The 16,022-nt window shown below is 35.0% G+C and overlaps 1 protein-coding gene across 3 annotated transcripts in view; it reads right to left on the bottom strand.

Annotated features, from left to right (window-relative positions):
• Nucleotides 1-452: 452 nt before the first annotated feature.
• EED (embryonic ectoderm development) overlaps nucleotides 453-16,022 on the bottom strand; it is a 30,230-nt gene continuing 14,660 nt past the window's right edge. For 2 of the 3 annotated variants that reach the window (XM_030332215.1, XM_030332214.1), the window contains 7 exons: nucleotides 14,871-14,962; nucleotides 12,790-12,923; nucleotides 10,710-10,815; nucleotides 9,507-9,581; nucleotides 2,236-2,394; nucleotides 1,153-1,226; nucleotides 453-787 (listed from right to left, as the gene is read on the bottom strand). In XM_030332215.1, coding sequence (XP_030188075.1) covers nucleotides 661-787; nucleotides 1,153-1,226; nucleotides 2,236-2,394; nucleotides 9,507-9,581; nucleotides 10,710-10,815; nucleotides 12,790-12,923; nucleotides 14,871-14,962 — 767 coding nt within the window. In that variant the 3' untranslated portion in view covers nucleotides 453-660. The remainder of the gene's footprint in view (nucleotides 788-1,152; nucleotides 1,227-2,235; nucleotides 2,395-9,506; nucleotides 9,582-10,709; nucleotides 10,816-12,789; nucleotides 12,924-14,870; nucleotides 14,963-16,022) is intronic. The other variant, XM_030332216.1, reaches the window with a different exon arrangement.

Here is a 16,022-nt window from a genome sequence, read left to right on the forward strand (position 1 = left end):
AAGAGGAAACTGAGGTAGATGTTAAGTTATTTAGCCCAGCTTATAGTTGCACAGTCAAAACTTAAAATTCAGTTTAGTTCTAGAACTTACACTTAATCACTACATTATACAGCTTTTTTTTTTTTGTTTTAATTTTTTAATGTTTTATTTATTTTTAAGACAGAGAGACAGAGCATGAGTGGGGAGGGGCAGAGAGAGGGAGACACAGAATCTGAAGCAGGCTCCAGGCTCTGAGCTGTCAGCACAGAGCCCGACGCGGGGCTCGAACTCACAAACTGTGAGATCATGACCTGAGCTGAAGTTGGACGCTTAACCAACTGAGCCACCCAGGTGCCCCTATAATAGCTTTCTTCAGGTAAAAGAACTACAAAAATGATCACTACAAAAAAGGGCATACTTTTATTACTTTCAACATTTCTCTTTATCACAATGAAAATAAACTAACACACAGCTTTACAAAAATAAATTTTTATTAAAAGCAGTAGAGTCTGAGCAGGAGACAGTACAAAGAATGTAAACAATGTAAACATCACTACATTCAGCTCAGCCTGATTGAATGCTGAAAGACAACTCTAAATGCTCTATGTGCCCTTACTAGCAAGATACATTAATCTATTATACACAGAAAACACGCTCTAATTTTGATTAGGAAAAAGTATTTTATCGAAGTCGGTCCCAGCGCCAAATACTGGCATCATCACAAACAGCTATAAGAATACTGCTATCCCTGCTAAAACTGGTTTGTCGAATAGCAGCACCACATTTATGATGAGTCAGTGTTGTACATCTAGGGGAAAACAAGACAACAGGTTAAATGCCATTCACAGAATATGTTGTCAGTATCTAACTTAAGCCAGTAAATTAGAAAACAAATAGATGTTCCAAGTCCTATAGAACGCATTGAAAACATCACTAAGAGCTCAACCTCAATTTTCATAAAATTTGGGTACATTTTAAATTAAAAAAGTAACTTGTCACCAGGATACTTATAACCAGTCACTATGATAAAAGATAAATGCTTTAAAATAACTGAGCCATTTAAATGTTAAAAATGATTTGAGGATGGTACCTTAAGTATCAATTACTTCCTCTATACTGACATAACATTTAAGAAAAAGGCAGTAATTATCAATAAAATTTCTGAATACTTACTTGGCTTTATGAGGATCTTCTACTTCTAAATCCCAAACATAAAGTTTGCCAACCTGATTGCCCAATGCAAGCATCTGTATAAACACATTTTTTTAAACATCCAATTATTAAAATAGGCTATAAAGTATTCAAGCATTCCTAAGACATACTCATATTCCAGAAAAACCTCAGCTCCAGCTTATGGCCATGCTTATAATTATTTCTTTGCCATCTTAAATTTCGGATTTGTAAATGGGGATAAGAGCAACTAATACCTCACAGAAGTACTTTGAGTAAATCAGAAGGCATTCTGCAAATTTATGAAGAACTTTTACAAGTTACATTGTTAGCATGTACTCTTTATTCTGCCTTAAAGAACTGTAGCAAAAACTACAGACAGCTCCTCCAAAGCTTTCTTACAGAAGTAAATACCCAAGTAATCTGTTACTACAAAATCCTAATACCAATCTCCTTAAAATTTTAGATAACTATGGGGCGCTGGGGTGGTTCAGTCAGTTAAGCGTCTGACTTCAGCTCAGGTCATGATCTCACCATTCGTGGGTTCGAGCCCCATGTCAGGCTCTGTGCTGACAACTTGGAGCCTGGAGCCTGCTTCAGGTTCTGTCTTCCCCTCTCTCTGCCCCTCCCCTACTCGTGCTCTGTCTCTCTCTCTCTCTCTCTCTCTCTCTCTCTCTCTCTCTCAAAAATAAATAAATGCACACGCCAAAAAAAACCAAAAAAACAAAAAGAAACCTTTTAGATAACTAGTACTTTGCCCCATGTTTATTTTTCTTTAGGTTTTTCTACCAAAAATCTACTTACAAAGGTTAACTCTAAACACCAAAACATTAAATCTTAGTAACATGTTACAGAAAGTAAATACCTCACTGCCATGATTGACACCTGCAATTGCATTTATAATAAGCACTGCAGATGGTGTGCAGAGCCACAAAGGTAGAATAAATAACACCAAAAGCCAAAATAATCAATATAAAATACTGAGGTAGAGATTCTTAGAGGGAACCGAACATGGATGCACAAAAGAAAAGTGAAATTATAATGGTCTAAGTCAAGTAATTTGAAAATGTAAAAATATGTTGCTACCTTTTGCCAGAAATCCATAGAAAACCTCATGTACCAAATGTCACACTGGCTGTAATCGAATCGCCCGAGAATAGTCACATTAGACTCACTGGGTTTAATTTTGTCTATATCATCTTCCATTTTGCCAGGTTTCCAGCACACAATGGCATTTTCACAAGACTTTGAAAGAGAAAAATGAGAAAAAAAAAAAGATATGTTATGTAAAGAACTGAATTTAACTTTTGTTTAAAAAGCCTTTTTTCTATTATCTTTTTAGAATTGACAGTCTTAAAACCTGGTTATCCATCTACTAAATACAGTGATATACATTTATTTATATTTGGAGTCAATGCCCACACTTGACGACAAGAAGTTATATTATCAACAGAATTTAACAATACCCAAAAGCATTATATTATCTGGAATATTCATTTTGAAGTCACAATTTCTCTTCCAAACCAAATTCAGCTCTAGATACTCTGGCATCCAGACACTTGAGTGTTTTATAGCAAAGGTAAAATTATATAAACTGTATACAAATAGATGGCTCTTCAATGTGTCCCCTGCTTAGAGATAAGATTATAATAGAAGGCAATTAAATGCGTGGTTTAACATCAAGACATTGATATGAGGATAGGACGGAAATAGACTAAGTTACACCTTCTCTATCCTGTAACATCATATCTTTCTTTGCACACATCTAAGTTAAGCACCAAGTAGTAAAGAATACGATGGAAGAAAAATTACAACACAGTGGGCACTATTCACATTATAGGTCAGTGGTGTGCCAATTAAGGGACCTTTGGCAATGTCCCTGGCCTTTAGTAGGTAGAGGCCAGAGATGTTGCTGAACACCGTACAATGTACAGGATGGCCTCTCCCATAAAAAAAAATTATCTAGCCCAATGTCTCAACAGAACCTTGACTGAGAAATTCTTGTGTAGGTAGAGTGCCTCCTGGAGTTTTACAGGACACAGCCTACACAGTCACATACGGCAGCTCTGTCAGGTTCACTGACCTATAAAATAGTTTAACAGCAGAGGCACAGGAAGATTAGGGAGGAAACAATACCCCTTTTTTTTCTTCCTCTCTGCCTTTTTGAAATCACAGGGCTATATATCTGATATACAAATTCTTTACTGTAAAGTACCTTGGACATTACCTACTCTGATAACTCTTAACTAAGTGCACGATTGGACTGAAAGTCTGTCTACTTCTCTCAAAAGACTCATCTTGGTCCCAACCTTACTGAATGAGAACCTCTACAAGTGAAGGCCAAAACAGAAGAATTGTAACACAGCTCTTCAAGTGCTTGTCACTGACTGCACTGGTAAAGGACCCTTAATTAGTAAAGTGCCCTCATGGAGAACTAAAACTTAAGGAGCTAAAAAGAATTTGACAAGCCTAACAGATGACTACACTTAAAAATCATCTAGAAAGCTTTTTAAAACTAAAATTCCCAGGTCCTTGTGCCAGATTTAGAATCTCCAGGAGTGAGGCCTAGGAATCTATTTTTACAATGTTCTCCCAGTGATTCTGATGCAGAAATAGATTTGAGACCACCAATATAGTTCATTCAGGTCAGCTTCCTGAAACCTAAAATGCAGAAATTCTTTCCTATCATCTGATTAAGTTCTAAGAAAAGAAATTTTAGAGCTGATGGCTTTTTACTTTTACTTCCAAAATGATGGAGTAGATACACTTTCTCCTATTATCCTCATTGTAGCTTGAAAGACTAAATATCAAATATAAAGCAAACATAAGACTCTGAAAGGTACAGAGAAGGCAGTCTGGTTAGGAACCTTGGGATGTGAAGCACATTGAGTTCCTTGGTTTTCTTTTGCCTCATTTACAGACTGGATACTAGAGAAGGCAGCAACTCCCCCATACTAAAAGGTAAAGGCCAAAAAAATCCCAACAAAAGCCTGTTCTCTCTGGCCAAAGAACCAGGAAGATAGCAACATAGCAAGAGAGAACATTTTCAAACACTCTACTCTAGCCAAACACCACAGAAAAAACAAAACAAAACAAAACAAAACAAAAAACCTGTGGGCCCACCCTCATGTGAACCAGCCAAGGCCCAGTGGGGAGCACTTCTCAGGTGGTTAACTATGCACCTCAAGTGCATCCTCAACTCACCCTATCCCTCATCATAATGAGGTAACTCTTCTCCTTTCCAGCTGGGGTGGTATCAGAGGCAGCCCAGCAGAAAGTTAGCATGTTTACCACCAGCCACAACCCCCAGGGTCAGTGGAGACCACTTGGGAAACAGTAATAAGACACTATCATCTGACTTGCCCCACCACCTGCCAATCATGAAGTAGCGCTCCCTTTCCCCAGCTGAAAATTTATCAGAGGAAGCCTGCTGCAAAAGATTTAAATAAAATAAGACGCAGAGTCTTGTATAATACTCAAAATATCCAGATCTCAATCAAAAATTCACTTGTCATACCAAGAATCTTAAAATTCTCAATTTTAATGCTAAAAGACAATAAATGCCAACATTGAGATGACATAGATGTTGGAACTACCTAACACGGATTTAGCCACCATAAAAATGCTTCAATGAGCAATTACAAACACACTTAAAACAATTAAAAGTCTCAACCAAAAAAAAAATAAAAACAATCAAATGGAAATTTTAGAACCGAAAAATTACTATAACCAAAATAAGAAAATCAATGGAAAGGTTCAACAGGAGATGAATAGAGTCAATAAATTTAAAGTTAGAACAGAAACTATCCAATCTAAACAAAAGAAAACAAATGTACACAAGAAAGGCCCAGGGGTCCAAATAAAAGATGCAACATTCATATCATTAGAGTTCCAAAAGAAGGGCAGAAGACAGCAGGCCTAAAAAATAATTTGAATAATGGCTGAAAAGTTTCCAAATCTGGGACAAACTATGTCCCCAAAAGACATAAATCTACTACAAATTCAAGGTGAATAAACCCCAAAAGATAAATTCAAAGAAATCTGTATCAAGGCACATCACATTCAAACTTCTGAAAACTAAAAACACATAAGAAAAAAATCATGAAAGCAGTTACGACAGAACACTTATGTTTAGGAAAAAAACAATTCCAATGATGTCAGGTATCTCATCAGAAACCACAGACCCTGGAAGGAAGGAGTACAACATTTTTCAAATGTTTAAAGAAAAGAATTGTCAACAGAAAAATCCTATAAAGAGCGAATGTACTTTTCAGGAAAAAGGAAAAATGAGGCCATTCTCAAATGAAGAAAAATTGAGAATTTGTCACTGGCAGACCTGCCCTAAAGGAATGATTACAGGCACCTTTATAAACATAAAGGAAATCATATAAGGAATCTTGGAACATCAGGATGGAAGAAAAATGGAAAAAGCAAAATGAGCAAATACAATACCCTCCTTTCCCTCTGGAGTTTTTAAGTTATGTTTGATGGTTGAAGCAAAAATGGTAATACTTTTTGATGTTCTCAAGTATAAAGGGAATATTTAAGACAATTATACTATAAATGGAGGACAAAGTAATAATATAGAGGAAATAAGATTTCTATACTTCGTATGAAGTGGTAAAATGTTGATACACAGTAGACAAGTTATAATATATATTTATACTTATGTTTGCATGGTAGTATATTTTTAGATAATTTTTTACTTTTAATCTATACATATTTTATACCTAGTGAACTTTCTTATAGATAGCATAACAAAAATACATAATATATATAAGATATGGCAACAAAATAGGTAATATGTATATATAATGTAACCGCTAGAGGAAACACCAAAAAAGCTACATAAAGAAATGTACTCAACACTACACATATATCAAAATGGAATTCTAAAAAATGTTCGCATAGGGGTGCCTGGCTGGTTTAGTTAGTAGAACATGTGACTCTTGATCTAGGAATTGTGAGTTCAAGCCCCACATTAGGTGTTGAGCCTACTAAAAAAAAAAAAAAAAAAAGATGTCCATATAACCTATATGAAATTAGAGGAAAAGCCCAGATAAAAGAAAATACGAAAAAAAAAATTAAAGGATCCAGTCATTAAGACATAGCATTAACAAGCAACCCACAGAGCAGCTAAACATCATAAAACTGAAAGCAGTATGGGAAAAATCCACAATTACAGCTGGAAACTTCCCCATCTCTCACTAGTTGATAAAATAAGTAGACAGAAAAAGCAGTGCAGATATGGAATTCAACCACGCCATCAACAAGAGCAGCTAACTCACATTTACAGTACTTACACACAAACAGAACTGCACATCCATTTCAAGCTCCTATGGAACATATACCTCCGATAGGGTCATACAATAAATCTCAAAAAGTTTAAAAGAGCCAAGATCCTCAAAAGTATGCTGTGACCACAATGGAATCAAACTGAAATCAATAAGAGAAAAATACAAGAAAATCTCCAGCACCTAGAAACTAAACAACACACTTCGTATCAAAATTAGTGAAATGCAGCTAAAGCAGTGCTGACAGGAAAATTTACAGCATCTAATACTTACTTTAGAAAAGTCTCAACTCAATAATCTAAGCTCTCTTGGAGCACCTGGGTGGCTCAGTCAGTTAAGCGTCCTGACTTCAACCCCAGTCACAATCTCACCGTTCATAGGTTCAAGCCCCACATCAGGCTCTGTGCTGACAGCTCAGAGCCTGGAGCCTGCTTTGGATTCTGTGTCTCCCTCTCTCTCTCTCAAAAATAAATAAGCATTAAAAAAAATTTTTTAACATTTATTCAATTTTGAAAGGCAGAGAGACAGTGCGAATGGGGGAGGGGTAGAGAGAGAGGGAGACAGAAACAGAAGCAGGCTCCAGGCTCCGAGTTATCAGCCCAGAGCCTGATGAGGGGCTCAAACTCAGGGACCGCGAGATGATGACCTGAGCCGAAGTCGGCCACTTACCCGACTGAGCCACCCAGGCACCCCCCCAAAAATTTTTTTTAATAATCTAAGCTCCCACACCTTAAGAAATTGGCAAAAGAGCAAAATACATCCATGGGAAATAAAAGAAGAGATAAAAAATTGATGAGTCCTTAACCAAGACTGACAAAAAAAGAAGACAATAAATTACCAATTTCAGGAATGAAACAGGGCCATCAGTAGAGACCTTGCAGTTATCAAAAGGGCAGTAAGAATACTACAAACAACTCTACACACAATTTTTACTTTAAATACAATGGACCAATTCTTCAAACAGCACAAATTACCACAACTCACACAATATAAAATAGTTAATTTCAAGAGTCAGTTCTTTTAACTATCAGAGAAACTGAATCTGTTATCCTTAAAACTCTCCCTCAAAAATTTCTAGGCCCAGATGATTTAACTGGAGAATTCTAACAACCATTTATGAAGAATTAACATGAATTCTATAAACACCAATTCTATCAATTCCAGAAAATAGGAGGGAAAACTTCCCAATTCATTTTATAAAGCCAGTATTATCAATAGGAAAACCAGACAAAGATATTACAAAAAACTTCAGACTAATATCAGTCTCATCAACACAAATACAGAAATATTTAACAAAATACCAACTATTAGCAACATATATAAAAATTATACACTATGACCAAATAAACTTATTCCAGGGACTGGAATCAATATTAAAAAAAACAATGACAGGGTGCCTGGGTGGCTCAGAGCAGAGCGTGCTTGGGATTCTCTGTCCTCCAGTCTCTGTCCCTTCCCCCAATCACACACACACTTTCTCTTTCTCAAAGTAAATAAACTTAAAAAAAAGAAATACACTGCATTAACAGGCTCAGGAAGAAAAACCACATGACCATACCAACTGATAGAGAAAAAGCATTTAACAAAATTCAATAAGGATTTCATGATAAAACTCTCAAAAAACTAGTAAGGGAGACAGTTCTCAACTTGATAGAGAACATCTACAAAAAACAGCTAATTGTCAAACACTGAATTCTTTCCCCTTTAACATCAGAAACAAGTCGAGAACGTCTGATCTTAACATCACTATTCAACATAGAACTGTAAGTCTACCAGTGCAATAAGGCAAGATCAGAAAGGAAACTATACAACTGCCCCTATTTGCAGATGACATGATAGTCTATGTAAAAAAATCCCAAGTCCTCGAAAAAAAACCCTCCTAGAATTAGGTCACAGGATTAAAGGTCAATATGTAAAAATCAACTGCATTCCTATATACTAGCAATAAACACATAGAAATAAGGAATATCATTTGTAACCACAAAAAAGAGAAGTACTTAAGTATAAATCTAACAAAGTATGTACACGACTTCTACGCTAAAAGCTACATAATGCTGATAATAAAAATCAAAGATCTAAATAAATGGACAGACATGCTATGTTCATGAACTGGAGAGCAGAGCAAAGATATTAGTCCCCCACCAAACTGATATATAGGTTTAACATAATAGCAATCAAAATCTCCCTTGCCCATAAAACTCCTGGCAAGATTTTTTCTAAAATGTAGACAAGATTATTCTAAAATTTAAATGGGAAGTCAAAGGAATCAAAATAACTAAAACAATTTTGAAAAAGAATAAAATGGAAGAAATCACTTAACCAATTCCAAGACTTACTATAGAGCCACAGTAACCAAGACTGCATATAGCAGTGGTAGAGGGAAATAGAACAGAAAAACCAGAAAAGGCCTCATACAAGTAGGCCAAACAACTTTGACCAAAATGCAAAAGCAGTTCAAAGGAGAAAGAACAGTTTTTCAACAAATGGTGCTGAATAATTGGCTATCCACAGGCAAAAAAATGAACTACTACCTAAACCTCATACAAAAATTGACTCAAAATAGATCATACGTTAATATAAAATGTAACACGACAAAATGCAGGAAAAATTCCTTAGGATCCAGAGTGTGAAGAGCTTTTAAATGTAACATCAAAAGCACAATCCATAAAATAATTTTCTTCAAACAAAATTCAATAGATTGAAATTCGTCAAAATTAAAACCATTTGCTCTACAAAAGACCCTGTTAAGAGGATGAAAAGACAAGCTACAGATTGGAAGAAATTTTTGCAAACTACATATCTGACACAGGATTCATATTCAGAATATATTCAGAACTCTCAAGACTCAACAATAAAAAAAAAAAAACACACACAAAACCAATCCAATTAGAAAATGAGCAAAAGATATGAAGAGACATCATCGAAAAGGATATATGGATGGTAAATAAGCACATGAAAAAGATGTTCAACATCACTAGCCATCAGGGAAATGCAAATTAAGACCACGATGAGGTATCACTACACACCTATCAGAACAGCTAAAATAAAAAATAGTGACAGTACCAAATGCCGGCGAAGATTCGGAGACACTGGATCTTTCATACATTGCTGGTGGGAATGTAAAATGGCACGGCCACTCTGGAAAATAGTTTGGCAGTTTCTTAAAAAACTAAACAAACTTAACCATGACCCAGCAATTGCCATTCTAGGCATTTATCCCAGAGAAATGAAAACTTAAGTCCACACAAAAACCTGAACACGATTGTTCATTAGAAGCTTTATTTGTAATAGCCCCAAACTGCAAAGGACCAAAATGTCCTACAATAGATGAATAGTTAAATAAACTGTGGTACAGCCATACCATGGAATACTACTCAGCAATAAAAAGGGGAAACTATTGATACACACAACAACTTGGATGGCATTATACTGAGTGAAAAAAACCAATCTTAAAAGGTCCCATACTGTTAACATTCCTGAACTGACAAAATTCACATGTGATAAAATGATGACATAGAACTATACGCACACATTGTACAATGTCAATTTCCTAAATTTGATATTGTATTATAGTTATGTGAGATGTATGTGAGAGAAATCGGGTGAAGGGCAATATGGGACTTCTCTGCTTTGAAACTTACTGTCAATCTAATTATTTCAAGGTCAAAACTTTAAAAAAAGGAAAAACTATACCTGGAAGGCCAAGAAAAAAGTTAGGCTCTGCCCAAGAAAATATGCAATGCCCTGAAATCCACATCAAGAAAGGAGACTGGACAGCAATTTTTCCAAATATGACAATCCTAAATGTTCAGATAACATCACCAACAACTACTCTAAATTATCAGCAAAAAATATGTAAATATACATCAACACTTTAGAGATCAGGGGTTGGCAAACTACAGCCCATAGCCAACCCCAGCTGTTTTTGTAAATACAAATTTACCAAAATGGACACAAACATACCAAAAAACCCACCACTGGCTTTAGAAATTGGGTTATTTTATAGCATCAGATATCAGAGAAGAATATCATCTCACAAGTTAACATTTTTCCTATTATTACAGCACAAGTTATAACAATTCATCAGGATGTTTTATGCCTAAAACAAATTTCCAAATCTATGAGACTTCAAGGAAGAAAAAAAAAGGAATTTCTGCCATCTGCCATCCAATTTACCAAACTATATGAAAAAACTGTGCTCCCTGAAAAGTTCCAACTCACACAAACACAAATAACAGAAGTACAGCTTAACAACAGTTAGCATACCTTGGAAAGTATCAAATCACCTAACCATCGCACACAATCGACATAATTCCTATGTATGTCTCTGGTGGAAAAGTCAGGAAAGTGAATTTTCTGAGAAATAAATGGCCTGAAATGGAAATGTCAAAAGTTAAAAGAAAAAAGGATAGTAGAATCACACTAATTTTCACTTAAAAGATTTATAAAACTTTAATAAATACAATAAGCTATCTAAAGTTAAGCATTACAGTCTATGAAAGTCAATATATCTAGATTATTTCAAAAGATCGTCATCTTTCTAGAACAATGACATATCATTCCAAAGACTGCTAAAGAGAAAGCTAGATGAGAGTCCTGCCTTGAGCAACAATCTCTGGAAATGGTATCTGACAAGAATCTGGCATTTAATAAGACTTTTCCTGTATTTGGGTAAGTAAAACATACCGCTATACATACATACATACATATATATATACATATATTTTGCTTAAACATGTCTGTGAGAAGACCACCAACTACCAGTTCTTCCCGTTCTACAGATAATTAAAAGTATACCTAACATTTCTAATCTAGTGATTCAGTTTTAAACTGAAATTAATTATAAAAGAACGATATGCCATGAATTAGTTGTGTCTCTTGGGCAATTCAACACATCCTTTTTACTTCTCCTTCATATGTAAAAAGGGTGCTGGGTTGAATCCTCTCATACATTCCTCCCAATTCCAATTCTAGGAGCTTTTCTTTATTAAAACATTAAAATGTTATTCATGATCTGTTATAAATTCTCAATTCTGCTGTAATTATGTTAACTGCTTTTTAGCCAAATAAATATTATAATCTACGGTTAAACCTCTCAAGACCAGCATAACTCAATGTTACTTTCTGTAAACTGTAAAATATAATTCTATTTATTCCAAAGCTCTAGAAAATATGAAAACAAATATTATACTAACCCCTTGGGTTCTAAAAGAGAAATCTGGAAGTTGTACTAATTCTCAGAGGCCACTGAGGTCTCATAAATGTTAATGCATTGAAATATTTGTTGATGAGTTATAAATTTAACTGATAATCTATTAATAATCTGGTTTGATAAAGAGAAAATAAATGCTAGCTCTTTGTTAAAAAAGAATTGTAAACAAAGTTAATAAATGGAGATTTATGACAGTTACAGTGAAAGTGCTAACAGCCTGATCAGATACTGAAAAGACAGTTACTGAATTAAAGAATCGAAACATTTCAGGGGTGCCTGGGTGGCTCAAGTCTGTTAAGCGTCTGACTTCAGTGATTCATGGGTTTGAGCCCTACATTGGGCTCTGGGCTGACAGCTCAGAGCCTGGAGTCTGCTCTGGATTCTGTGTCTCCCTCTCTCCCTGCCCCTCCCCTACTCGGCACTCTGTCTCTCTCTCAAAAATAAGTAAACAATAAAAAAAATAAGCATTTCAAAAACAGATTTCAATTGGAACTTTTCAAAAATAAAAAAAAAAGAAGATTGCCTGGCTGGCTCAAAGAGTGGAGTGTGTGTCTCTAGATCTTGGGGTTGTAGGTTCGAGCCCCACATTGGGTGGAAAGATTACTTAAAAAATGAAAATCTTTATATATATTAAGAAAACTTCCCACTCAAAAATCTCTTGAAGGAGGTTCCAGCTTTTGAATTTTCTCCATCTAAAAAAGGGATCATCATTTAAAGGAAAGAATTACATTATCATGAATCAAAGCCAAGAAACCCATTTAAAAAATCAGGATTTACTGACGTGACTAAAAATTAAGAGTGCTGACAAATAATGCTAGCAACATTATTCAGAAGGACCCTTTACTCTATCCCACAGCAATTTTAAGCAGCTTAACATTGTTATAATGTAAAAAGCCAAGCATATACATACCTAAATAAGTAAAACATGCTACTAAATTAAGATGAAAACGCAATTTAAAGGGGATTTTGAAAAAGGAGCCATAAACATTAGACTAAAAGCAAAGGGCTATATTTAAAATCAGTAAATTTTATGGTATGTAAATTGTAAGGGATTATGTAAAAATTTTGGATAAAGTAAAACACATCATCGATCCAACAGCAAGAAATAACTGTTTTAAATAGCACAATTTTTACCTGTTAGTTTTATTTGGGTTATAATCATAAGATTCTTTAATTGCATTCATCATTCTCTTTGAATTGATCCTCCAAAGTTTAAGAGAGTGATCCATACCACAGGACATTATTTTTTCACCCAAAAGATCATAATCCTGTACATAAAACAAAAAAGCTTAGACATACAAAATTGCCCAAATTAGACTATCCAATTTTCATCTGAGGTACAGTGTAGTGAAAATTGTATTTTAAGTCACAAACACTTTGAGTTTCATCTATGTAGCCCATAAATCACAGCTGTTACTGATTTCAAGATTTAATTTTATCTGATTTGTCACCATAGCATATATGAGCTTATATAATATATAAGTCAAGAAAGTAAATTGTTTGAATTTAGTTTTATCTATTCAATTATTTTTAAATATTACCTTTGCTTGATTTTAAAGGTAAATAGAATGCTGAAGTAATTATTCTATGATGCAAAGACCTGAGTTAAGTTTGTTTTGTCTATTAAACAATGAAATTGACAGCTGTATGTGAAAATATACAATGAGTCTTTAAACAACTGAAATTTTGCTTTATGTGTATATTTAAGTCAAAATACTTCAGTTACATTAGGTAAGTTCACTTTTAAAAAGAAAAAAGGTCTAAAAAAAGGAAATAATGTATTTTAACTTTTTCATTTGCTATATACCAATTGTTAAGACTGCTAACAGATCATCCGTTGTAATAACCTTAATGTACCTATTTCATAAAGCAATGAGGCACAGAGATGCTCTTTAACTTAGCGTGTGATTCATGTGTTAATGAAAATCTCACACATCAGTCCTTCTAGTGGAACTCCTCCTGTATTATAGAGAAGAGGAAATAGACTGTGTACTGCTCTCATTTTAAGAAATAACAATAGCGGCACCTGGGTGGCTCAGTCGGTTAAGCGTCTGACTTCAGCTCAGGTCATAATCTCACAGTTTGTGTGTTTGAGCCCTGGGTTGGGCTCTGTGCTGACAGTTCAGAGCCTAGAGCCTGCCTTGGATTCTGTGTCTCCCTCTCTCTCTGACCCTCCCCCATTCATGCTCTCTGTCTCAAAAATAAATAAACATTAAAAAAATTTTTTTTAATGTAAAAATGTGAAAATACTAGCTAAAAATACTAGCATCATATCATTAAAATGGTTCAATAGATTATAATACATAAAGTTAACATGACATCAAAAACTTATCTAAAACTCAGTATAAACATAATGAAACATTTCCAAAAAATGGATCGTATATTTCAGCTTTATTTGAAGTTCATCTTTTATTTGAAAGATGAGAGTTGGGGTGCCTGGCTGGCTCAGTCAGTTAAGTGTCCGACTTCAGCTCAGGTCATGATCGCAGTTTGTGAGTTCGAGCCCCGCGTCTGGCTCTATGCTGACAGCTCAGAGCCTGGAGACTGCTTCAGATTCTGTGTCTCCTCTCCACCCTTCTCCCACTTGTGCTCTGTCTCTCAAAAATAAATATAAAAAGGGGCGCCTGGGTGGCTCAGTCGGTTAAACGTCCGACTTCGGCTCAGGTCATGATCTCGCGGTCTGTGAGTTCGAGCCCCGTGTCGGTCTCTGTGCTGACAGCTCAGAGCCTGGAGCCTGTTTCTGATTCTGTGTCTCCCTCTCTCTCTGCCCCTCCCCCGTTCATGCTCTGTCTCTCTCTGTCTCAAAAATAAATAAACGTTAAAAAAAAATTAAAAAAAAAAAAAAGTAAAAAAAAAAATTGAAAAATGAAAGTTGATCAACTGCTAACTGGCTTAACCTTTTTCTTTAATGACTGAGAAACAGCAAAACAAAAGTTAGCTTGGTGATTTTTGATTGAACAAGTTCAAGGTATTCTTTCATCAGAATCCAGGTGCTGGTATAAAGTGCAAGAGTACAGATAAAACACAGAGCCTTACTTGCTTTATTCCTTCATCTGTAAGCTAATAACCTTGTTATATCACAAGTAAACGAAATGCGTGCCTGACAGGCTATATGAAACAAACCACATGCTTTCTTGTAAGAGTTCCATGGGGATCGTTCAGAGCTCTGTAGCTCTGTACACCTGAAGATCACCGCCCTGCAGCTTTCAACTTACAGCACTTAGAACTTCATCTCTGTGCCCTTCTACGCCTCCAAATATTGCCACCAGAGTGTCTGTTTGGATATTCCATAATCGTAAAGCATGATCTAGTATAGACATAAAAAAAATTAAAATGAACTTTAGTCATTCATTTACTCTGGACTTGCAAAACCTCTTTAAAGAAGTGAAAACTACTGAAGTTTGGAATTAAGTTATGCACAGTGGGGACTAAGCAGAATCCAATTATATAGCAATTTAAAATATTTACATCAACATGTAGACTTAAGTATGAGCTCAAACTTTCAAGATCAAAAAGAAGTATTTATGTGGTCTTAAAATATGTTTAGCTTATTTACCTCAAGGAATTTCTTTTAAATAACATCTGATTTAATGGAGTCATGCTCATGACATAACACTTAGGGATTTGACATAAATAAAGTTTGTTATGTCATAGAACAAGATACTACAGTTTTTCCCTCCATAGAATCCACATTTAGTAGTTGAAGGGGACTGAACAGATTTACGAGATCTTTACAGTAAACCCAAAATAGGATTAAAAACTATACATATCACAACATACTTTTATAGTATTAAATACCTCTTAAAAATATTAACTATAATTTGAGCAATCTCATCCACTAAACATTAGCAACAAAATATACAGCATTAATATAAAAATGAATGTACAGCTTGATATCTGGCAATGCCCAAACTGTACATGACTATTAATCTATTCCATAGGGAACACTAAAAGACAGTAACAAATTATGTTTAGTAGTGGAAATTAACATTGCTATAAAAATTAATTTCTTAAAAAAAATTATTTCTTGATTCCAATTGTGTACAAGTTTTTGTGTGGACATTTACTTTCATTTCTCTTGACTACATATACACACACACGGAGGTGGTATTTCTATGTTTAACTTTTTGAGGGAATTCTAGACTTTTTCTAAGGTGGGTACATTTTACATTCCCACCAGCAATGTAGAGGGGGTTCAAACTTCTCTACATTCTAGTTAACAGGTTATTGTCTGTATGATTATAGTCATCCTACTAGGTATGAAATGGTCTCATTGTGGTTTTGATTTCTATTTCCCTAATGATAAATGATGCTGAGCACCTTTTCATGTGCTCACTGGACAACTGTGTGTATTCTTTAGAGGAGAT

This window comes from Lynx canadensis, chromosome D1 (genome assembly GCF_007474595.2).
Source record: "Lynx canadensis isolate LIC74 chromosome D1, mLynCan4.pri.v2, whole genome shotgun sequence".
In the NCBI taxonomy this organism is placed as follows: Eukaryota; Metazoa; Chordata; class Mammalia; order Carnivora; family Felidae; genus Lynx; species Lynx canadensis.